Below are 25262 nucleotides of genomic sequence, written 5' to 3' on the forward strand. Positions count from 1 at the left end.
GGACCCGGAGATCCTGACCTGAGCTGAAGGCAGACCCTTAACTGACTGAACCACCCAGGCGCCCTATTTCTTGCTCTTTCTAATATCAGTTATCCGTTTGGGTTTCCCCTTCTGTGAATTGCTTGTTCCTATTATTTTATCTTTTCTTTTTTTTTTTTAAAGATTTTATTTATTTACTTGACAGAGAGATAGAGACCGCCAGCGAGAGAGGGAACACAGCAGGGGAGTGGGAGAGGAAGAAGCAGGCTCCCAGCGGAGGAGCCTGATGTGGGGCTCAATCCCAGATCACCGGGATCACGCCCTGAGCCGAAGGCAGACGCTTAACAACTGTGCTACCCAGGCGCCCCTATTTTATCTTTTCTAACTAGTTTTTTCTCTCCTTGATTTGCATCTAATTTGCTCATTTCCTTTTCCATAGAGGCTTTACCCCCACTGAGATACCCCTGGTTATGGGTGTTATTTACCATCTTCTGGATATTTGTTCCTATAGTAATTAACTCAAAAGAATCTTCCATTCTGGACACTTAAGCTTTTTATTTGTATTCTGATGACTTCTATATTGACACCACTGGTTGCTATATTATAACTGGGTTCTGGTACCACATTTACCTGCATATTAGACAATTCCCATAGAATATTCTACTTTATTCATCCTTACTTAGTATGTGGAGAATTGGCATCATCATTGCCCAAATCAGGAATCTTCATGTTATAAATTTTGTCAGATTCTGCTCGCTCTTGTTTCTTCCCTCTTAATTATCTTCTCTTACTAACTTTTATACTCTGTGATTCCTATTTTTTTAAGAATACTATTCAGATATACTCTCAACTTGACTCCTAGTAGCATCACCCAAAAGCAGATCTATATTTTCTTGTGCTTGGATTATTCTGTTCCTAATGAGATTTGCAGATTCTATTCTTGTGTCTAGTTCATCCTAAATGCTCCTGATAGATTTCGTTACCTGAAACATTGCATTTATCTTTGTCATTGGCTTTATGAAGTAAACTTACAATTGTTCCATATTATATAACACATGGCCAGTGTGGCCCATGTATTTCCAGTTCAAGTTGTAGCCATACAGTTCCTTAATTCGTGAGCCTCTCCACTTTTCACCTCGTCTTTAATGCGTACCATAGATGAAGTTCGTCTCTGCATCTAGGATCTTTATTATCTTGTATTCTGCCTATCTAGGTAATAGACACTTTCATTTTGTTTCATTTCAGGTTATCATCTATTCCATGAAATGGCAAATTCATTGCCCTTCTCCATTTCAGGGACTTTCAAAAATTACTAGGGGCTGATGCTTCTTTTTTAAAAGTCCCCGAAAATCAGAGCCTCTATCCTATTTTCAGTATTTGAACACTAAGCATGAAGGAGATACTTACCAAGATTAACTCATCGAATTTGTGGGGGATAAGAATATAAGAGGATTTTGCTAAATTTCAGAGGGATTTTTAAAAACTCTACTGAGAGGTTTCAGTAGAACATAGATTGTAATTGGAAAGTGAAGATGGTGGCATCAAATAATAAAAATTTACTGCTTGTGCATATTGTGTTTCTATTATGATAGAAATCTGTTAGAATGATTAGCAAAATGAATAGCACAGAAGGTGTCTGCTTTTGAAATTTAGGGAAAAAAGTCTCATTAGCAATATGATCAGATTAATTTTCAAAGTAAAAGGTTCAAACTGCTAATGAATCATCTATGTTTTTAAATGGCACAAAAGAAAATGCTAAGAAGGCTAAATGGAGGAAGAGGGCATGAATGTGTCTCTTGATTCGAGAATAAACGGGACTTTTGGAGGCATTTTTGTGAGTGGCAAATAGCCTGCAGGTTTGCACACACAGCTCTTACCTAGACTGTTGACTCTCCATTTTTGTACTGTTCACTGAATCTGTGGCTCAGGAAACGTGTAGAGAAGCTTATTATTGCAGGAGCAGATTTTTTACAATGAAAATGGGTATTGGTGATCTAAACATTGTCCAGTACAGCAGGGGTTTAGAAGTTAACTTTATTATTTATAAGTTATACTTTCTATATATATATATATATATATATATATATATATATATATATTTATTTATTTATTTATTTATTTATTTATAAGTTAAAGTGAAAAGCAGAAGTACTTCTGAAACCCTGCCTGGGAATCCAGTGCTTAATAGCTACAGAATAAATTAAAGCCAAGTACGTAAGAATAAAAATGCAACTTAAGGGGGCGCCTGGGTGGCACAGCGGTTAAGCATCTGCCTTCGGCTCAGGGCGTGATCCCGGCGTTCTGGGATCGAGCCCCACATCAGGCTCCTCCGCTATGAGCCTGCTTCTTCCTCTCCCACTCCCCCTGCTTGTGTTCCCTCTCTCGCTGGCTGTCTCTATCTCTGTTGAATAAATAAATAAAATCTTTTAAAAAAAATGCAACTTAAGAGTTAAGAGGCTGAGATTTTGGATGGGATATGTATGCAGAATACAGTATCAAAGTGGCCAACAGGGGAACGGGATTTGATGACTCCGAGTGTTCTCACTATCTAAAATCTCTTGCTGGGGTGCCTGGGTGGCACAGTGGGTTAAGTGTCTGTCTGGCTTAGGTCATGATCCCAGAGTTCTGGGATCGAGCCCCACTTTGGACTCCCAGCTCAGCAGGGAGACTGCTTCACCCTCTCCCTCTGCCTGCTGCTCCCCCCATTTGTACACTCGCTCTCTCTCTCTCTCTCTGTCAAATAAATAAGTAAATAAAATCTTTAAAAAATGAAGTAAAATCTCTTGCTGATGAAATAATGTACAATTTTTCCATTTTAAAATTATCGAGAATCTGTCTCATGCATTATACTGGTAATGGAAACATCTGTGATTCCCACTCTGAAAATAGTATATTAATTATGTTAAAGCTTATTTGTAGTAATAAAGAGATTATAAGACATAGTGACTTAAATGCTAAAGATTTTACTTCTCTCTTATATGAAGTTTCTATTACCACAGGCCTTTGGAAAACCTCATTGCTCATGTTGCTTCCAGAATCCAGGTTCCTTCCATTACATAACCCCACCATCTCTTGGGTTTTTTTTTTTTTTTTGGTGGCATCTGTATGTTTGTATCTGTGTTATTGCCAAGTCCAGATTTTAGTAAGCAAGAAGGTAGAAGAGGGTATAGAGAAAACACGCCTACAGTCTCAATGCTCTGGCTTGAAAGTGACACCCATCATTTCCTCTCATATTCTGTTGATGAGAACATTGTCACATGGCCATACCAATTTTCAAAGGAGGCTGAGAAATGTTATATGACTGGGCAGCCATATGCCTGGCTGCTGTTCTGTTAATGCAAAAGAATGGTGAAACAGATTCCAGTGGACGGCTTTCAACCTACCACAAATAGCTTGTCTTCTCTCCGATTTCATGCTTCTTGTTAGATGTATATGTATTTTTAGGTCCAAGAAAACAATTTTACCTAGATAGAGAGTTGGAGTATAGAAATCTGTGTATTGTTTGTATAGGACAGGATGGCTATGACTACAGTATTTTTCCTATAGGCATGAGTAAATCCGTTTTCTTGGTTTTATTGAGATGCAGTTGACATGCTGCATCACTGTATAGGTTTAAGGAGTCCTGCATAATGACTTCACGTAATACATTGTGAACTGATTACCACAATAAGCATAGTTAAAATCCATCTCGTAAAGATAGCAAAAAAAAAAAAGACAAAGTGTGTTTTCCTTGTAATGAGAACTTTTCGAGTCTACTCCATTAGCACATTAAATTGTTTTTTTTTTTTAAAGATTTTATTTATTTATTTGACAGAGATAGAGACAGCCAGCGAGAGAGGGAACACAAGCAGGGGGAGTGGGAGAGGAAGAAGCAGGCTCATAGCAGAGGAGCCTGATGTGGGGCTCGATCCCATAACGCCGGGATCACGCCCTGAGCCGAAGGCAGATGCTTAACCGCTGTGCCACCCAGGCGCCCCTAAATTGGTTTTTTGATCACATTGATTTAGTGTTGTTGCTAACAAGCAAAAAGGAGCAAGAGTGGTGAGGTGAAGATTTAGAATCAAAAGCTAATGTGAACTCAGACTTTGAATCACGCCATCCAAACCTAGTCTCTCCACAGATCATTTCCCTTAAAACCTTTGTCTTTTTAATCTTCAGTCCACCCTACTTTATATCCAAGCCTCCTACCAAACTAGAGCTAGACTGCTTATGTTGAACTCCAGCCTTCAACACTTAATTAACTATGTTTTAGGGCAAATTATATAAATAACCATTCTGAGATTCTCTTTCCTTATCTACAATAGGTAGATAATAGTAGAAAATACCTCAAAGGGCTTTTGAAAGCATTAAGTGAGTAGGGGTGTGTGTGTGTGTGTGTGTGTGTGTGTATACATATACAATATATATACACACATATATATTGTGTGTATATATATATATTCCTTAGAATGTGTATGTGTGTATATATATATTATATATATATTTATAATATATATACACACATTTCTTAGAGTAATGCCTGGAACATCGTAAATGTTATGCAGGAACTTGGTGCATAATAAATGCTGTATCTCTTGTCATCATCGTGGTCATCATCATCATGTTTACTGGTTTCCCCCTGTGTTCAATTTGGATTAGCTTATGTGTACCTTTTAATCCTCTGTTATCTATTCTTTGTGTCAATTTTACTTTTTCTTTCTCTTTTTAGATGGGAGGTTTGGGATTAAGACCTCACAAAAAAGAATTTCTGGAAAAGCTTCGTTTCATAGTGAAGACACAAGGGATGATTCATTGTATTCCATTTTAGAAGAACTGTGGCAAGATTCTGAACAGATAAAAAGATATCAGGAAAAACAGAGCAAACCTCTGAGTCATGCTGCTTTCATCAATAAGAAAATACTGAATACAGAATGGGATTTTGAATATAAAGACAGTGGAAAATTTGCTCATCCAAGCGCAAATCGTATTCTTTCACCGAAAAGACCCCATAAATGTGACTCATTTGGAAAGAGTTTTAGGCATCATTTAGACATACATATTCCTAGTAAAAACAGTGCAACAAAGAACTTTGATAAGAACATCGGACATGGTCAAGTGTTTACGCAGAGCTCTTCTTATACCAACCACGAAAATACTCATACAGGAGTGCAGTTCTGTGAAAGTAATCAGTGTGGAAAAGTCGTCAGTCTCAAGCAAGCACTCAGTCACAATCTGAAATTTCCTGTTGGGGAGAAAGCAGATATGTGTTCTGAGCTCGGGAAGATCTTCACCCAGAAGTCACACCTCTTTGCACCTCAGAGAATCCACACTATGGAAAAACCTCATGAACTTAGCAAATGTGTCGATGTGTTTACACAGAAACCACTACTCAGTATATATCTGAGAGTTCACAGAGATGAAAAGCTATATATATGTACCGAATGTGGGAAGGCATTCATCCAGAATTCAGAATTAATCGTGCATAAGAAAACTCATACTAGAGAAAAACCCTATAAATGCAATGAATGTGGAAAATCATTTTTTCAGGTGTCCTCTCTACTTAGGCACCAGACAACTCACACTGGAGAAAAACTCTATGAATGCAGTGAATGTGGGAAAGGCTTCTCCCTGAACTCAGCTCTCAATGTACATCAGAAAATTCATACAGGAGAGAGACACCACAAATGCGGTGAGTGTGGGAAAGCCTTTACCCAAAAATCAACACTCAGGATGCATCAGAGAATCCACACAGGAGAGAGATCGTACATATGTACTGAATGTGGGCAGGCCTTCATCCAGAAGGCGCACTTGATTGCCCATCAGAGAATCCATACTGGAGAGAAGCCTTATGAATGCAGTGACTGTGGGAAATCTTTCCCTTCTAAGTCACAACTCCAGATGCATAAGCGAATTCACACAGGAGAGAAACCCTATATATGCACTGAATGTGGGAAGGCCTTTACCAACAGGTCAAATCTCAACACTCACCAGAAATCTCATACTGGAGAGAAGTCTTATATATGTGCTGAGTGTGGAAAGGCCTTCACTGACAGGTCAAATTTCAATAAACACCAAACAATTCACACCGGAGAGAAGCCCTATGTTTGTGCTGATTGTGGGAGGGCCTTCATCCAGAAGTCAGAGTTAATGACACATCAGAGAATTCATACTACAGAGAAGCCTTACAAATGTCCTGAGTGTGAGAAATCCTTCTCCAAGAAACCACATCTCAAAGTACATCAGCGAATTCACACAGGAGAGAAGCCATACATGTGTGCAGAATGTGGGAAGGCCTTCACTGACAGGTCAAATTTCAATAAACACCAGACAATTCATACTGGAGATAAACCCTATAAATGCAGTGACTGTGGAAAGGGCTTCACTCAGAAATCGGTCCTAAGTATGCATCGCAATATTCATACATGAAAGTCACCTTTTTCTTACAAATGAGGAAGGCTTATCACAGAAGTTAGGTCCAAGTGTGTGTTAGAAAATCCACCCAAGACAGATCCTATATGAAGACACTGCATAATAAAAAGCATTCACCAGGCTCTCTCACCTGAGATGAGAAAAATTATTCAAAAGAGACCCCCTAAGAATGCATTGAATAAAAGGGACTTTTCATATTTGCATGGCCTCGCATATCGTAGAATTCGTACTGGGAAAAATGCTGTCAGTTTGATGCATTCGGAAGAGCCTTCCTCTAGAAAGTATTATAAGGCAAAGTGTTACCAAATTCTTTGTAGATGGAGTGAGCAAAAGTATGTGACAGTCATGTTTACTGTGTTATATTAAGCAATGTAAAGTGGCAAGAAAATGAAGAGCAACAAAATACCATATTTGATGTGTAGACCTACTCTCAGTTCCGTAGGGTGTTTGTGGCAGAACACATTACACAACAGGACGAATCATTGACTTGAAATTCTTTTTGGAATTTAATATAATTGTGTCTGTCACATATCTTTCCTATTGAATCCTCGTGTGAATCCACAGTTTTAAAGTCATTATGGATTGATAGAGACACACAGCTGCAGATATAATCTCACTTGAACACATAAATATCCTATCATTCATACTTGTTTCCACGACATCATTTGTTTATCATCTTTCATTGTGGTACAATGCAAAATAGCCACAGACCTCTCCCGTCCTTTTATGCATAACCCTTTGCAATGTTACTTGTTTTTTTTCTTTTATTAAGAGGTAGAGCTCTCTCTACTCCTTGACTCTGAGCTTGGCCATGTGATTTGCTTTGGCCAATGTACATTAGCAAAGAGATTCAAGAGGCTGGAGAAAAGTTTGCCTTGAGCCTTCTCTTCTCTTGCTGCTCCCTGGAATTCTGAGACCTTCATGTGAAGAAATTCAAGAGTACTCTGCCACAGATGGGGCCTCTTAGACCAACTTAGACATGAGACTGAGACTTTCCTCAGCCTCCAGCCCCAGCCAAACTGGCCCACACCGAAAGAGCCATACTAGTTACCCCAGCCAACCTGAAGGATTACGAGATACATAACGTGATTCTTGTTTTAAGCTACTAAGTTTTGGGTAGTTTGTTGCACAGAAAATGCCAAGTAATACCTAAAAGTGTAAAATCCTGGAGCGGGGGGCATTATACAAAACATAAGACATGTGGCATTAGCTCTGGGCCTCGGTGGCAGGTGGAGACTGGAAACAATGAGGAAAACTGTTAAGAAAGGCTGGAAAAGATGGTAGCTCATGTTATTTACTAAGGAAAAGAATAGCAAAACAGTCACCATGCTCTGTGAGAAGATAGAGAACATACCAAACGAACTTGCGGAGAATGTTGGAAATACCAGTTTGCTTCTTTTTAGCTGCATATGGTAAGGTACCAAAAGAGAGAGGAACTAAAGAAATAACTGTTCCATTTATAAGCAGACTCCAGAAGAAATACAAAAAAAGCCAGGACTTGCTGGGTTGGAAAATAACTGTTTCTCACATCTCCAAGTCTCTCCAGCCATCAAAATATTCTGAAGGCGAAAAATGGTCTCAGGGTAGAGATCAAATCATGAATGCGGCTATAAGACCCTGTGTTAAAATGTGGGAAATATGTAAGTTGGTGTTTGGGAGACTCTGTCAGCTAAACCAAATGGCTTCTAAAAACTGCATGACACTGTCCGTCCAGTAGCCTGACACATTGCTGAAGTAGAGAGGGACCTGTTTTAAAAAGAATTGTCAATGTGGCATTCGGGGCATGGACTGAATACAAACGAGATTCATGGAACATCTATGAAGTTTCTTAATAGAGTTTTACTACCTCCAGGTTGGACTTAAAGGAATTGAAACAGTCCAAAATGAAAAGCAGCCTTGGACTACCTTCTCTAACTTCTATGAACGTGAAACAAGCAGAGAAAGTTACTCAGCTGCCATTTCTTATGGGAAAAGAAGGATGTCTCAGAGAGAAGATCCAAGAACAGTATATTAAAATGGACTGGGAAGCTATTCCCAGGTAGAACTGGGACCCACTCAAGAAACATCATCCCCTGGAGCGGGGAGACAACATTTGCTCTGTGGGACTGTGTTATGGAACAGTGACTAAGATGTGCCTCTTGTTCCTCCCTTCTTTTAAATGAGAGTATCTACTGCAGTTCACCAGTCCCTATCTCACCATTGTGTGTGTGTGGAGTGTGTGTGTGTATGGGGAGGGCGGTGATGGCCATATAACTTGTCATTTAGCTCACAGGTCTCTGGATCAAGAAACTGAGATATTGCACCCAAGGAGTTTCAGCCACATCTGAACCTGATACGGAAGACTTGAGGTCCTGGATTTGAGCCTGATGCCCTAATGTGGGATGAGACAGTTGGCGGTCGTGGAATGAGGGTGAACATATTTTGCATGGTGTGGTAATGTGAATAATTAATGACCAGAAGATAGATTGTGTTAGATAGAAAAATGTTACAAATCTCTACCCTCCCTATATGTGTGTCCCTTTTCAGTCTTTATTTTGCTTTGTGTTTCAGTTGGGATAATTTCTATTACCCTATCTTCAGGTTCACGGATTTTTAACCCCTACCCCATTAGGTCTGTTTAACCCCTACTTCTGTTAGGTCTGCTGATGAACCCATTAAAGGCATTCTTCATCTCAGTTATGTTTTCTTTATTTCTAGTATTTCCATTTGACTCTTACAGGTTTCATTTTTCTGCTGAAATTCCCCATCTGTTCATACCTGTTGTTCATATTTCCCACCATCCTTGCTAACATTTTAATCATTGTTAATTTAAATTCCCTGTTTGATAGTACTAACAGCTGGGTCAGCTGAGTCTGGATTTTTTTTATCGCTCTGTCTCTTTAACAGTGGACTGTTTATTCTTGCTTTTTGCATCTAATAATTTTTGGCTGAATGTCAGATGTTGTATGTAGGAGGGTAGAAACTGAGGTAATTAATATTTAGTCCTGGAAATAGTTATGACTGCTTTTCTGATAAATCATTAAGGGGGGGAGGGGATGAGTCCATCTAGTCAGCATTTGGGCTGGGTTCAGGTTTTGTTGTTGCCGTGGTACCTTCGTTATACCATGGACTTCAAATTTCTCAAGTATTACCTTGGGCTTAGGGTAGGCACTGGTTTTCCAGATAATTTTTCTCAATATTCTTGTACCACCCCTGCCTTTAGGCCTTTCCTGTGTGCCTGCATCTCAGGGAGGAGGCTCTCTCTCCATGCCCTTGACTCTCCCGTAGTAATAGACTGCTGTTATTACTTGGGTCTTGGTGACCTGATGAGTAGGGGGTCAGGAGTTGTCCTGGGCCAACCTCAGTTTTAGGCAGGCCTTGTAGCCCTAGGTCTTGAGGGTAGGGTTTTTTGGTAATCATGCCCCTACCCACAGGTAAATGGCCTTTGATGGTCTCAGCTCAGGATGATTACCCACCCTTCTCTCATGAATGGAAGGTTTTTTTCCTTTTCCTTTTTCTCTAGCCACAGCGGATCTGCACCTGTGTCCTGGGGGGGACTGGGTTTGCATCATTTCCCCCAGTGGTTTAAGGCTTTTGTTCTGTAAGGAAGTAGGGTCCCATTGGGGCTTTGTGCCATTTCTGTATCCGCAGCTGTCCCCTTGCGGGCCTACACCACTGACAGAGGCTTTCTCCAGTCTCCTTCCCTACCCCCATTATTTCTTGTGAGCATCCAGGGGGGTCTATAGCAACAAGCCTGCAAGTGAAGGCCGACTACCCTTTGGTCTCCAGTTCTCAGGAGTTCTATATTCTCATACTCTCCCACACTCAGCCTTTAGAACTTCATTAAAACTTCTTGCTGAAATCTTACTGCTGGTATGGTGGACCCATCTTCATTCTTGCTTTGCCGCAGGTGACCCAGTGACCACTTCCTGTCTCCTTTGAGGTACTTGTCTTATACATCAAGCTAGTTGGTTGCTCTACGATCTTAGTTCTCTGATGAGTTCAAGGAAAGTTATGATTTTGTAGATTACCCAAATTTTTTCTTATTATAAGAATGGAAGCTATGCTCTTTCCAGATGTCTGCATCCTAGGCAGAAGCCAGAAGTCTTGATGGTTTCCTTTGGCCATTAACATCAGAATATATGCCCCCCTTTCAATGTGACTCGTCCACTTCACCCGTCAAGAGATAGAGTCCACTTTTCCAAACCTTAAAACAGGGCTTGGCCATTTCTTTGGCCAATGGGACATTAGCAAATAGGACACAAGCAGATGTTTGAGAAGTGCTTACACATTGAGGTTTGCCCACTTTTGCTTCTCTTTGGAATCCCAAGTACAAGTGTGAAAAGGCCTGGGTTGTGCTATTAGATGATGAGAGACGTCATGAAGCAGTGATGGAATAGAGGTGAACCATCCCAGTTGAGGTTCCCTACACCAACCAGATTTTCATCTGCCAGACATGCAGATGAAGCTATACAGCCATCCAACCCTTGTCAAGCCCACTGTGGTCAGTAGCATCTGAGATGACCCTGCATGATCCCCATTTCCTGGTATCCACACCTTTGTATAACCCCCTCCTCAAGCTTGGGCTGGATTTAGTGACTTGGTTCTAGTAAATAGAATGAAGCTGAGGTAATGCGATGTCACGGAGAAACTGGGGCTTCTGTTTCAGGTACTCTCTCAGATGGCTCACCCTAGGGGAAGCCAGCTGCCGTCTCATGAGGCAGATCTATGGAGAGACCCATGTGGGTGAGTTTGGGTGCATACCCTCCCAGTCTAGCCTTCAGATGAGACCATAGCCCTACATGACAGCTTGGCTGCAACCTCATGAAGACCTTCAGCCAGAGATACCCTTCTGAGCCTCACCTGAATTCCTGACCCACAGAAACTGTGAGCTAATAAATACTTGTTGTTTTAAGCTGCTCAATTTTAGGGTAACGTGTTACATAGTAACAGATTAGTAATACACTGGCGCAGACTAGAAAAGCTCTGCCATCCATCCCAGACAACTCATAGAATCATGGATTGATTGTTTTAAGTGCTAAATTTTGGGTGGCTTGTTATCCAGAAAAGGCTAACTAATACAGTAATTATTTATTGAATTTCCTCCTCCACCTATTCACCTCCAACAGATAACCAACACTAATCAACTACTATGAACACTTCCATGTTTTAATCTGTGCTGTTAATTCTATATAGACATACATATGTTCCCGTGCTTATAATCAGATAGAAGCTACATAAAGATTGCTTTCTTCCTTGATATTCAAAGATGGGATCATGTCATACAGCAGTCTCTGCATCTTGCTTTATTACTCAACAACTATTTTGAATGGTTGCATGATAGTTCATAGGGATGGATATGCAATAATTTATTCAACCTTTTTCTTAAGACTTATCCACACACACACCCTTTTTTTTTTAAACTTTTGTCCTCACTAGGAGCAATGCTGTTAAAAATACGAAGAGGTAGTTTGCATAGTGGTTGGGTAGATGGGCTCAGGAACCAGTCTGCTAAGGTTTTTTTTTTTTTTTTGAAGATTATTTATTTATTTGACACAGAGAGACAGCCAGAGAGAGAGGGAACACAAGCAGGGGGAGTGGGAGAGGAAGAAGCAGGCTCTTAGTGGAGGAGCCTGATGTGGGGCTCGAACCCAGAACACTGGGATCACGCCCTGAGCCGAAGGCAGATGCTTAACCACTGCACTACCCAGGCGCCCCCAGTCTGCTAAGGTTTTAATCCTGGCTCTACTAGTTACTGGCTGTGTTACCTTAGGCAGGTTAGTTAACCTTTTTGTCCGGATTTCTTCAGTTGTGAAGGACGTCCACACTAGTACCTGTCTCACAGGTTTGATATGAGAAGTGTATTAACGGCTCAGGGCCACCGTAACAAAGCTCAACTTGAGTGGCTCAAAACGACAGAAATTGCTTGGTCCCGCAGTTATGGAGGCCAGAAGTCTGAAATCAAGGAGTCAGCAGAGCCACCTTCCCTCTGAAAGCTCTAGGAAAGGAACTGTTCCTTGCCTCTCTCCTAGTTTCCGGTAGCCTCAGGCATTCCTTGGCATTCGAAGCATTACTCTAATCACATGGCCGTTTTCTCCCTGTGTATCTTCACATTGTGTTCCCTTTGCGTGTCTGTCTGTGTGTCTAATTTTCCCCTTCTTGTAAGGACACAAGTCGTATTAAATTAAGCCCCCCCCCCAATGGCCTCATTTTAACTTGAATACTTCTATAAAGACTCTGTTTCCAAATAAGTTTACATTCTGAGATGCTGGGGGTTAGAACTTGGGCATATCTTGGGGGGGAACGCAATTACCCATGACAAGAAGTTAATGCCCTTGTTTGTATGAAGCACTTAGAACTACGTGTGAAGAGAAGTTCTCGGTGAATATTAGATGTACCCCACTTCCTGTACCTGCTCAGGTCCCCCTATAATTCTCTCTGCTTGGCCAGGCTAGGAGAGATTGTCTGTGGTCTCTTAGTCCCGTCTGGTTACCAAAAGAAAGTGTATTGGGTAACCGGAAAAGCAGGCCGAGGACCGAGGTTTGTGCTACCAACATTGGAGGACCAGGCCAAGAGGGATTCGTCTATAGAGGATAATGGGAAGGTGCAGCCAGAGAGGTAAAAACATACCAGGTGAGCAAGACGCTCACGGAAGACAGTGTTGGAAACACTGTGGAAGCAGTATTTCAGTGGGGGGATTGTCCAGACTGGAGGTCGATTCATAGAAAGATGGAAGAAAATCGGTTCTTGGAATTTGTGACAAGAAGGTCACTGTTAACTTTGATGAGTGTTATTTTAGAAGTGAATTTAACTAAAGAAAAAAACCCTGAGCAAACCAGAAGGGATTTCTGAACTCCAGTAATGCTACTTTACCACAAAACTTTTTCGATAGAAAAATACTAGATCATTGGGCTGTATTACTCTCTTGTTGTCGGGGTTGTACTAAGAAATGCATTTTCAAGAATCCTATTGACTCCAGGTTAGAGTTGGCCAGAAGTAGAGATTGCACGAGATTTGGGAGGTCAAAGGGAAGGAGCAACCATTACTCTACAAGTTTAAGATTAGATACAGTGAAGGACAGACGCACAGGTACCCCAAAAGTTTGGATTTTTCCTCACTCTCTTCCGTTCTCTCGTCAGCCCTTCTTTGTGTCTCCCAGCACTGCTGACCACCAGCCGTCCCGGGCTGACCACCAGATGCTTGGCTGAGGCCCACAAAGGCCACAGCTTTTCACAGACTTCTCTATAAGCTCTCCCTTGACAATGGCAGTTCAGCAGCTGGATGTGCCTGGCTTCTCAGATTTTCCTGCAAGCTGGAACTTAGCCACCACCCATGCCAGCGTTTCAAAAGGCTGGTTTAGTGACTTCTCTAATCTTCCAACTCCCCTTTCCATACCTTTACTTTCCCAGCTACGCGCACAATTGTGCATGGTCGAATTCATGGAACAAATTCCTTCTTCCGTAATAATTATAGTGAATCCACTTCCCTGATTGAACCCTGATTGATAAGTTACTTCCTTTCCCTGAGAATGTGGTAAATGTTGCTCTTTTAAAGTGGAGTGATGGGGCGCCTGGGTGGCACAGCGGTTAAGTGTCTGCCTTCGGCTCAGGGCGTGATCCCGGCATTATGGGATCAAGCCCCACATCAGGCTTCTCTGCTGGGAGCCTGCTTCTCCCACTGGCTGTCTCTCTCTCTGTCAAATAAATAAATAAAATCTAATAAATAAATAAATAAATAAAGTGGTGTGATGCCATTGAGAAGTCTTAGACTAATCCCCTCTCTTTTTTTCTTGTACCTCTCTGCCATATAATTCTTTTTTATGCACGAGGCTAAGGATCTTTAGAAGCCTATGCCTTGGTCTCGATTTTTGTGAATAAATTTTAGTTACAATGAGTGAGCTGTTTCAATCATGATTCAGGCCTTTCATTCCAGTGAAGTTTTTATTTTATAAACTTCTTTTTCTGATGCCTTTTTTTTCTGATCCATTTCTTCTCTTCTTCAAGGACGTCAGTTATTGCATATATAATATGTCTTTGTTATCTTCTCCATCCATTTCATGCCAGTCTACGTTCATTTCATATCATTATTCTTTTTAGTTGTGAGTGATTGTCCCTCCTATTCAAAGACAGTTCTCCATGAATCTCTCATGTTTCTTATTGTCTGGACAGTAACAGCCAATGTGCTCCGATTTATTTATATTCCTGGGCTGTAAAGATAGAGAATGTTTTTCTCCCTGGAGAAATTCCCAGAAAAGATCTGCCTACATTCCAGTATGTTAAAGATAATGTTTCTCTCTCTGAAGAGGAGGATGGGCAATAAAATGATATAGCAAGATTGTTTTTCCCACATTTAATTATGCAAATTTCTAATCATGGAGAAATACTGAAAGAACAGTACAGTGAACACACATGTATAACTTTCATCTGGATTTAACAATGTGTACATAAATTTTTTCCAGAAAAACTGATGGTAAGTTACAGACCTAGCATTACACTCATAAATACTTGAGCGTCCGTTTCCTGAAAAGAAGGACATCCTCCCACATAACTGGATTATTATTATCCACCTAATTCTGTGATATCTCATAGCCGGTCTGTTTTCAAATTTATCCCATCGTCCTCAAAATATATTTTACAGCTTTATCGAGGTGTCATTAGCACATGGTAAATAGAATTTGATGAGTTTTGACATACGTATGCACCTTTAAAACTGCCATTACGATAGAAATAACATATTCATCGTGCCCAGAAGTTTCCTTATACCCCCTTGTCATCCAACTCTCCCACCCTACACCCTTCCCCCATCCACAGGCAACCACCGATCTGTTTTCAGTCATTATAGATTAGTTGCATTTTCTATAATCTTGTACGAATGGAATCCTACCATAGGCACTCTTGTTTGGCTTCTTTCATTTAGCATAATTATTTTGTGATTTATTTGTGTTGCTAAAGGCATCTGTATTCATTCCTTTTTGTTACTAAGTGGAATTTCATTGTACATATATATATATACCAAATTTGTTTATCCATTCATGTGTTGATTAAAATGTGTTGTTTCTATTACAAATAAAACTGATACAAACATTTATATATAAGTCTTTGTGTGGACATAGCTTTCATTTCTCTTGTGTAAATATCTAGGAATGAATGGTTTGGTCATATGGTGAGTATTTAACTTTTTAAGAAACTGCTAAGCTTGCCAATTTTATATTCCCACCAGTGGTATATAAGTGTTCCATTTGCCTCATATCTTTGCCTTCGTTGGGTATGAGTATTCCTATTAATTTTAGTCATTTTAGTGGGAGTGAAGTGGTATCTCACTGTGGTTTTAATGGACACTGTCCTAATAACTAATGCTGCTGAGAATCTTGTGCTGTTTTGCCATCTATATATCATCTTGGTTGATGTTTCCCTTAAAATAATTAGCCCATTTTTAAATCGGGCTGTTTGTCTTGTTATTGAGTTGTAAGAGTCCTCTGTATATCCTAGATGTAAATCCTTTGTTAGATATATATTTTGCAAACATTCTCTCCCAGGTTTGCCTTTTCATTTGAATAACAGAAGAGCCAAAGTTTTTAATTTTAATAATTCCATTTCATTTATCCTTTCTTTTATAGCTCATGCTGTTTGAGTAATGGTTAAGAAATTTTTTTAAAAAAACTCAAGGTCACTAAGATTTTATCTTATGCTTTCATCTAGACATTTTCTAATATTGACTCTTTTGGTTCTATGATCCATTTTGAGTTAGCTTTCTATATGGTCTTAGGAAAAGATTTAAATTCATTTTGTTTTCTTATGGCTGTTCAACTGTTCTCGAACCATTTGTTGAAAAAGATTATTCTTTCTCCACTGAATTGCCTTGTCATCTCTGTAAAAAATCAGTTGGCAGTATTTCTTGAAGTACTTCAGTTCTGTTTTCCTCTTTGTCTGTCTTAATGCCAGTACCCCTCCTGGGACTGTGGTAGCTTCTGTATTATGATGGCATTTACTGCTTGCTACAGCTTCATAAGAAGTCTGAAGTCAGATAGTGTAAGTCCTCCAACTTTCCTCTTCTTGTCCACAGCTGTTTTGGCTATCCTAGGTCTTTCGAAATTCCATATGAATTTTAGAATCAGTTTGTTGATTACTGTAAAAAAGCCTGCTTGGGTTTTGATTGGGATTGAATTGAATCTATAGATCTATTTGGAAGTAATTGACATTTTAACAATATTGAGCTTTCAGGTCCATGAACAGGGTGTATCTTTCCATTTATTTCATTATAAAATGACTATCCTGGTTAAAAAAAATTATAATAGCCACTCCATTTTTTCTTTTGATTAATTTTAGCAAGTATGTGTTTTCCCATGATACATGTAAAGTCTCTAGTCCTCCAGAGGCTGGACTGATACCACATGGCCCAAAGCCCCTACCATAAATTATATTGTTAGTATAGACCGTCCAGCATGGCTCAAGCCTTCAGGTAAACAGATTCTCTTATCAAACAAGACACTCCAAAGGCTGAAATTACCTCCTAGGAGTCAGGGCAAAGGGCCAAGCCTTTCTCTGAGCAAGGTGAGTCCCTTACTAAGCTTTTTCTATTCCAGGACCCAATCCAAGATATCACATTCCTTTTAGATGTCATGTCTCCATAATCTCCAGTCTGTGACAGCTTCTTGGTCTGTCTGTCATGAGCTTGACACTTTTGAAGAGTAGTCATGTATCTTATGTTCGTCTGATGTTTTATTATAAAAAGGTGATGAGGTTATGGATTTGGGGGATGGATGTCACAGAGATCATGTGCCCTTCTCATTATTTCAGGGACAGATGATATCCACATGACTTATTACTGGTGATATTAACCTCGGTTACTTTGCTATAGTGGTATCTCCCAGGTTTCTCTGTTATAAAGTTACTATTTTTCCTCTTTCCATACTCTTCATTAGAAATGAGTCAAAGTCCTCAGTACTAAAGGAGAAGAGGGATTAAGCTCCACATTCTGGATGGAGGGGGTATCAAAGAGTTCATGGTCACATATTAAAATCACCACAAGGGAATTACTTTGAGGTTATGCAAATACCCTGTTTCTCCTTAAAGTTTTACTCAGTAATTATAGCGTTCATCAGTGGATCTTCCCTTCAGTAATACTGCTGTCTTGCTCCAAGAGTGATTTTGTTTCCCTCATCGCTTCTACATTTATCTTTTTTTAAAGATTTTATTTATTTATTTGACAGAGAGAGAGAGAGCACAAGCAGGGGGAGCAGCAGGCAGAGGGAGAGGGAGAAACAGGCTCCCCGCTGAGCAGAGAGCCCGACATGGGGCTCGATCCCAGGACCCTGGGATCATGACCTGAGCCGAAGGCAGACGCTTAACCATCTGAGCCACCCAGGTGCCCCACTTCTACATTTATTAATTGGGATTCTTCTATAAGACAGATTTGCCCTTTGCATCCCCATTTATTTATTTATTCAGTTATTTGTTAACATGAATGAATGGACATTTATTTTATTCTTTGTGTTATAACCCAATACTGTGTTCTTTATTATGTGGCACAGATTGTTACAGGTGTGGCCACTGTTAGGTCTTTGAGGTTGGTTCCTGCATCCCTCTGACATGCCCCCATCTCCTTACTGTAGAGGAGGGCACTTCCTTATTTACTAGAACAATAGGATGGCCCGGGCTCATCTTGCGTTTTCCCCATTCCAGATCTACAATCAGCAATTAATTTCGATAATGAGATCTGGTTCCTTTGCCGGAAAGTGGCATTAGAAACCAGACTCTTCATATTAGGTGTGTTTATTGCTACTAGTGTATCACCACTAGTGTCAAAGAGCAAGGAAATACCTATATATATATTCTAACGCATGGATACATACATATTTATTTTTACTTCTTTATATATATTTTTAAATAAACATGAGTTTATACTGACGTTTTTGACTCAAACCCAGTACCAGAAGGTTCCTTTAGCCTTCTCCCTGTCCTTGCTTGTTTGTACTTCTTTCTCTGACAAGAAAGAAGAACAGTTAACTCCATTTGTGTGGGCCAATTTTAGGGTTCTCTGTATTGTTCTCCATTCTCTACTCTGTTCCATCGATCTGTGTTTCTTGCACTTTGTCAATACCACCCTGTCTTGATAACTGAGGCTCTACAGTGAGTCTTGAAATTAACTAATGCAAAGACTCCAACTTTGCTTTATTTTTCAGAATTGTTTTGGCTATTCTTGCTCCTTTATTTTACCATATTAACTTTAGAATTATTTTGTTGGTATCTAAAAAACAAAAAGTTTTGCTGGGAATTAGACTGGAATTACATTGTATCTATAGAGCAAATTGGGGAGAATTGGCATCTTAATTTTTTGAGTCTTACAATCCTTGAGTGTGGGCTGTCTTCCCATTTATTCATTTACTTTTTAGAAAGGGAAAGAGGGGGGGCGCCTGGGTGGCGCAGTCGTTGGGCGTCTGCCTTCGGCTCAGGGCGTGATCCCGGCTTTCTGGGATCGAGTCCCACATCGGGCTCCTCCGCTGGGAGCCTGCTTCTTCCTCTCCCACTCCCCCTGCCTGTGTTCCCTCTCTCGCTGGCTGTCTCTCTGTCACATAAATAAATAAAATCTTTAAAAAAAAAAAAAAAAAAAAAAGAAAGGGAAAGAGGGGAGCAGGGGCAGAGGGAGAGAGAGAATCTTAAACAGGCTCCACGCCCAGTGCAGAGTCTGACGTGAGGCTCAATCTCACAACCCTGAGACCATGACCTGAGCCGAAATCAAGAGTCAGAAGCTTAACCACCTGAGCCATCCAGGCACCCCCTCCCCAATTTATTTAGATGATGGTGGATTTCTTTCACTGATGTCTTTTTCTTTTCGGTATATGGGTCCCATGCATATTTTGTTAGATATCTACCTAAGGAGTTCATTTTTGTGGTGATATTGTATGTGTTATATTTTTAAATTTCAAATTCCTATTGTTCATAACTGGTACATAGGATATAATTGACTTCTGTATATTGACAGTGTAGCCTGAAACCTTACTAAACTCACTAGATCTAGTTGTAGATTTTTAAATTATTCCTGCATAGACAACAATGTTGTCTGGAAATAGAGTTTTATTTCTTTCTTTTTAATCTGAATGCCTCTTATTTCTTTTTCTTTTCTTTTTTTTTTAAGATTTTATTTATTTATTTATTTGTTTGTTTATTTATTTATTTATTTGACAGAGAGAGACAGCCAGCGAGAGAGGGAACACAGTCGGGGGAGTGAGAGAGGAAGAAGCAGGCTCCCAGCAGAGGAGCCTGATGTGGGGCTCGATCCCAGAACGCCGGGATCACACCCTGAGCCGAAGGCAGACGCTTAACGACTGCGCCACCCAGGCGCCCTATTTCTTTTTCTTATCTAACAGCACTATCTAGGACTTCCATCAGAATGTTGAATAGGAGTAGTCAGAGAGGACATCCTTGCCTTTTTTCTGATCTTAGGAAGAAAGTGTACAATTTCTCACCATTCAGTATGATGTAACTTGTAGGTTTTGTGTTGATGCCATTTGTTAGGTTAAGGAATTTCCATTATATTCCTAGTTTGCTTTGAGCTTCTATAATAAATGGATATTTAATTTCATAAAATGCTTTCTCTGTATCTACTGAGATGATTATGTGGCTTGGCTTACTTAGTCTGTTAATATGGTAAATTAAAATGATTGATTTTCATATGTTGAAACAGCCTTGCACTCTTGGCATGAGCCCTCATTGTTATGATGTGTGAGATATATATATATGTGTGTGTGTCTGTGTGTGTGATCTCTTTTATATGTCTCCTGTATGTTTTCTATATCTTTTAATAAATTTAAATATATAAAATATATTTATATATATATAACTAATATTTTTTAAAGATTTACTTATTTGAGAGAGAGAGCCGGGGGGAGGGGCATTGGGAGAGTGAGTCTTAAGCAGACTCCGCACTGAGCACAGAGCCCAGTGCAGGGCTTGATCCAATGACCCTGAGATCATGACCTGAGCCAAGACCAAGAGTCAGACGCTTAACCTACTGCACCACCCAGGCGCCCCTGTATAACTAATATTTTAATGACATCTGTGTCATGTTTGTGAGAGACAGTGGTCTTCAGATTTCTTTTTCTGTCATATCTTTTTCTTTCTTTTTTGTTTTTAAAGATTTTATTTATTTATTTGACAGAAAGAGAGACAGCGAGAGAGGGAACACAAGCAGGGGGAGTGGGAGAGGGAGAAGCAGGCTTCCCGCTGAGCAGGGAGCCTGATGGCGGGGCTTGATTCCAGAACGCTGGGATCATGACCTGAGCCGAAGGCAGACGCTTAACGACTGAGCCACCCAGGTGCCCCTGTCATATCTTTTTCTGATTTTAGTATTTGGTAATGCTGGCCTAATAAAATGAGTTGGGAACTGTTCCCTCCTTTTTTTTCTGAAAGAAATTATGTATTCTGAAATGTTGGCAAGGATAGAGAGAAATTGGAACTTACATGCCTTGCTTATGGGAATGTGAAATTGAACTACCTCTGTGGAAAATAGTTTGGCAGCTCCTCGATAAGTTAAACATAGAATTACCATATGATCCAGCAATTCTACTTAGAGATGTACACCCAAAATAGTTGAAAGCATGTGTTCGAATAAAAACTTGTACAAAGATATTCATAGAGGCACTATTCACAATAGCTGAAAGGTGGAAATAGCCCAAGTGTCTATCAGCTGATGAGTGGGTAAACAAAATGTGGTCTATTCACACAATGCAATATTATTCAGGCATTAAAAAGGAACGAAGCGTGGATGCATGCCATAATATAAACTTTGAAAACATTATGCTACATTAAAGAAGCCAGATACAAAAGGCCACGTATTGTATGATTCCTTTGAAAGGAAATACCCAGAATAGGCAAATCTGTAGAGAGAGAAAGTAGTCATTGTTGCCAGGGGCTGGGGGCTGGTGGGAGAGTGGGGTGAGGGGCGACTGCTTAATGGATAGGGGGTTTCCTTGTGTGGTGATGAAAACATTCTGGAACTAGATAATGGTGACGGTTGTTCAACATTGCAAATACTGTACATTTTAAAACAGATAAAATGATGAATTTTATGTTATGTCTATTTTACCACAAAAAGTGGATCACAGACCTAAAAGTGAAACATAAAAATATAAAACTTCCAGAAGTAAACATGGAAGAAAAGCTTGCGATCTTGGGTTAGCAAAGATTTCTTAGATATGACATGAAACCCACAGTCCAGTTAAAAAAAAAAAAAGTTAAATTAGGCTTCATCAAAGAACTGTTCCTCCTGAAACGATAACAAGCCAAAGGCTAGGAGAAAATACTCTCAAAACACATACCTGACTTGTATCCAGAATATGTTAAAAAAAAAAAAACTCTCAAAAGTTCATAATAAGACTTTATAACAACCCATAAAAATGGGCAAAAGACTTGAACAGACACTTCACCAAGAAAGGGCAAATAAGCACACGAAAATAGGTTCAACATTATTTGTCATTAGGAAAATGCAAACTGGGGCGCCTGGGTGGCACAGCGGTTAAGCGTCTGCCTTCAGCTCAGGGCGTGATCCCGGCGTTATGGGATCGAGCCCCACATCGGGCTCCTCTGCTATGAGCCTGCTTCTTCCTCTCCCACTCCCCCTGCTTGTGTTCCCTCTCTCGCTGGCTGTCTCTATCTCTGTCGAATAAATAAATAAAATCTTTAAAAAAAAAAAGGAAAATGCAAACTAAAACCACAATGAACTACCCCTACACACCTATTAAAATGACTAAAACAAAAAAGGGTGACAATAACAACTGCTTCAAAAAATATGGACCAATTAGAGCTTTCATACATTATATAGTTTCATATAAAATTAAACATATACTGTCATATAAAATAGTTTCATATAAAATTAAACAGCAATCTCACTCTTAGGTATTCACCCAAGGTAAACTTATGTTCACACTAAAACCTTTATGGAAATGTTTAAGCAGCTTCATATAATTGCCAAAAGCTGGAAACAACTCATATGTTCTTCAGCTGGTGTATCAGGACTGTGGTAGTGGATACAGGACTCTGCATTTGTCAAAACCCATAAAAACGTATACCACAAAATGTGAATTTTATAATACATAAATTTTTTAAATGGATGAGGGGGAGTGACACGAAATGGAACGCAGACTTTTAAATGTGAACCTGATTACTTTACAAATTAATAAACCTACACTGAAGGGGGTGGGGAAGAAAAGACATAACCTACATAACTTGGAAAACAGCATTTTCACCGGAAACTAATGAAAAGAACTGAACATAAATACTATAATTAATACATTTGTTTCTCCCAGGGCTATGGGTTGGCAATTTTGAAACGTCTTTATGTGAATACTATAGTTGAACAAATAAGTAAATATACTGTAGTTAATGAGAGCCAGATTTCTCACTGTGAGTGAAAGAAGTTACAATTGAGGAACAGGGTAAGGAGGCTGGAATGAGCTCTGCGGTGCTGGGTTGGAATCAGAGGCTGGTAGGTAGGGAAGTACATAGGTAGGTAGGTAGGTAGATGGAAGACAGAGGGAAAAAGAAAGGAAAGAAAGTAGGAAGGGAGAAAGGAAGGAAAGAGGGAAGGAAGGAAGGAAGGAAGGAAGGAAGGAAGGAAGGAAGGAAGGAAGGAAGGAAGGAAGACAGGCAAAATGTGTGTGGCATGAGTTAATAATACATTCATATATTTCCAAGTCTCCAAGTTACCTAAGAAGGCCTACAAGCAATAATAGCCCCATGAATACCAATGAGCATACATAGTAACCAATCTGGGTTTCTAAATATTTTCTAATAAAAGGAGCTAGAGTTCCTAGAGAAAGTAGTTGAACTGGCGCAGGGAAGATAGAAGATGATTGGGAGTGTCTTGTCGTCCCAGAAATTAAGGAAGTACTAAAAAAAAAAAAATGATGTGGGCATAACAAACAGGCACCATAGCCAACCCGAAAGAGCTTGCAATGGCCAACAATTTGAAACAGAAAATAATGATACTATTAGATTATTACCCATAGAATAAAATAAATGAGTCCAAACTGATATAAATAACTAATGGAATAAATAAATGAGGGGAGAAGGACAACTTTTATTTATAAAATAATTCTAATTAATAAATATGAAAGGAATGAGGACATTAGAAAACACTATTAGAACACTACTGAAGGGGCGCCTGGGTGGCTCAGTCGGTTAAGTGTCTGTCTTCAGCTCAGGTCATGATCCCAGGGTCCTGGGATCGAGCCCACATCAGGCTCCCTGCTCGGGCTCCCCGCTGAGCTGGGAGCCTGCTTCTCCCTCTCCCTCTACCCCCCTGCTCCTGCTCTCTCACTCACTCTCTCTCTATCTCAAATAAATAAAATCTTAAAAAAAATGAAAGAACACCACTGAAATAATTGTTGCAGACAAGATCCATCCATGGGTGCTAAAATTAGTAGGTGAAAGATTGATGAGAAACAATGTATTTGCATAGTCTCAACATTATCTTTCCCAAGATATTTATTAACTACAAAGGGAAAAATAGTAACTTTATGGTTGAGAAGCCTGGCAGACATCCCTGGGTTCACCAACTAATCAAAGTTAACATCACCAGTAAAATGACATAGACGTTACGTGTCTCTGAACATGCAGCACTGAGAAGGGTGCTTCTAGAGTATTTTTGCTACACTTCTGTAGCAAAGGGTAGTATTTTTGTCAAAAATGTGTAGCCTCAATAAAGGCCATATATGAAAAACTCACAGCTAACGTCATCTTTAATGGAGAAAAACTGAGAGCTTTTCTCCCAAGGTCAGGAACCAGACCAGGATGTCCATTCTCACCACTTTTATTTAACATAGTCCTGGAAGTCCTAGCCTCAGCAATCAGACAACAGAAATAAAAGGCATCCAAATCAGTAAGGAAGAAGTCAAACTGTCACGATTTGCAGATGACATGATACTCTATATAGAAAACCCCAAAGACTCCACCAAAAAACTGCTAGAACTGATACAGGAATTCAGCAACGTGGCAGGATATAAAATCAATGCACAGACATCAGTTGCATTTCTATACACCAATAATGAAGCAGCAGAAAGAGAAATTAAGAAAACAATCCCATTTACAATTGCACCAAAAATAAGATACCTAGGAGTCAACCTAACCAAAGAGGTGAAAGACCTGTACTCTGAAACTATAACACACTGATGAAAGAAATTGAAAACAACACAAAGAAATGGAAAGAATTTCCAGGCTCATGATTGAAAAAACGAACATTGTTAAAATGTCTATACTACCCAAAGCCATCTACACATTTCATGCAACCCCCATGAAAATAACAACAGCATTTTCCACAGAACTAGAACAAAAAAATCCTAAGATTTGTATGAAACCACCAAAGACCCCAAATAGCCAAAGCAATCTTGAAAAAGAAAAACAAAGCTAGAGGCATCACAATTCCAGACTTCAAATTATATTACAAAGCTGTAGTGATCTAAACAGTATGGTACTCCACAAAAATAGAATAGAAAATCCAGAAATAAGCCCACAATTATATGGTCAATTAATCTTCAACAAAGCAGGAAAGAATATCCAATGGGGAAAAGACAGTCTCTTCAACAAATGGTGCTGGGAAAACTAGGCAGCAAATGTAAAAGAATGAATCTGGATCACTTTCTCACACCATACACAAAAATAAACTAAGACCAAATAGTGTTTTTATCAGAAATGTAAAAATGGCTTAGTATGGGGGGAAGGGAAATTTTATATATATACATAAATATATATAATATTATATATGTATAATTTTGTTTTTAGATGAAGTATAGTTGACATATTATTTTACTAGTTATATTAGTTTCAGGTGTACCACATAGTTACTTGACAATTATATACATTACAAAATGTTCATCACAAGAAGTGTAGTTACCATCCGTC

General features: G+C 39.5%; 1 protein-coding gene across 10 annotated transcripts in view; it reads left to right on the forward strand.

The window, feature by feature from the left end:
- ZNF81 (zinc finger protein 81) overlaps window positions 1-9062 on the forward strand; it is a 105849-nt gene extending 96787 nt beyond the window's left edge. For all 10 annotated transcript variants that reach the window (XM_057311227.1, XM_026513468.4, XM_044389391.3 and 7 more), the window contains one exon: window positions 4688-9062. In XM_057311227.1, coding sequence (XP_057167210.1) covers window positions 4688-6384 — 1697 coding nt within the window. In that variant the 3' untranslated portion in view covers window positions 6385-9062. The remainder of the gene's footprint in view (window positions 1-4687) is intronic.
- The last annotated feature ends 16200 nt before the right edge of the window (window positions 9063-25262 follow it).

The sequence above is a fragment of the Ursus arctos genome, chromosome X (genome assembly GCF_023065955.2).
Source record: "Ursus arctos isolate Adak ecotype North America chromosome X, UrsArc2.0, whole genome shotgun sequence".
Taxonomy (NCBI): domain Eukaryota; kingdom Metazoa; phylum Chordata; class Mammalia; order Carnivora; family Ursidae; genus Ursus; species Ursus arctos.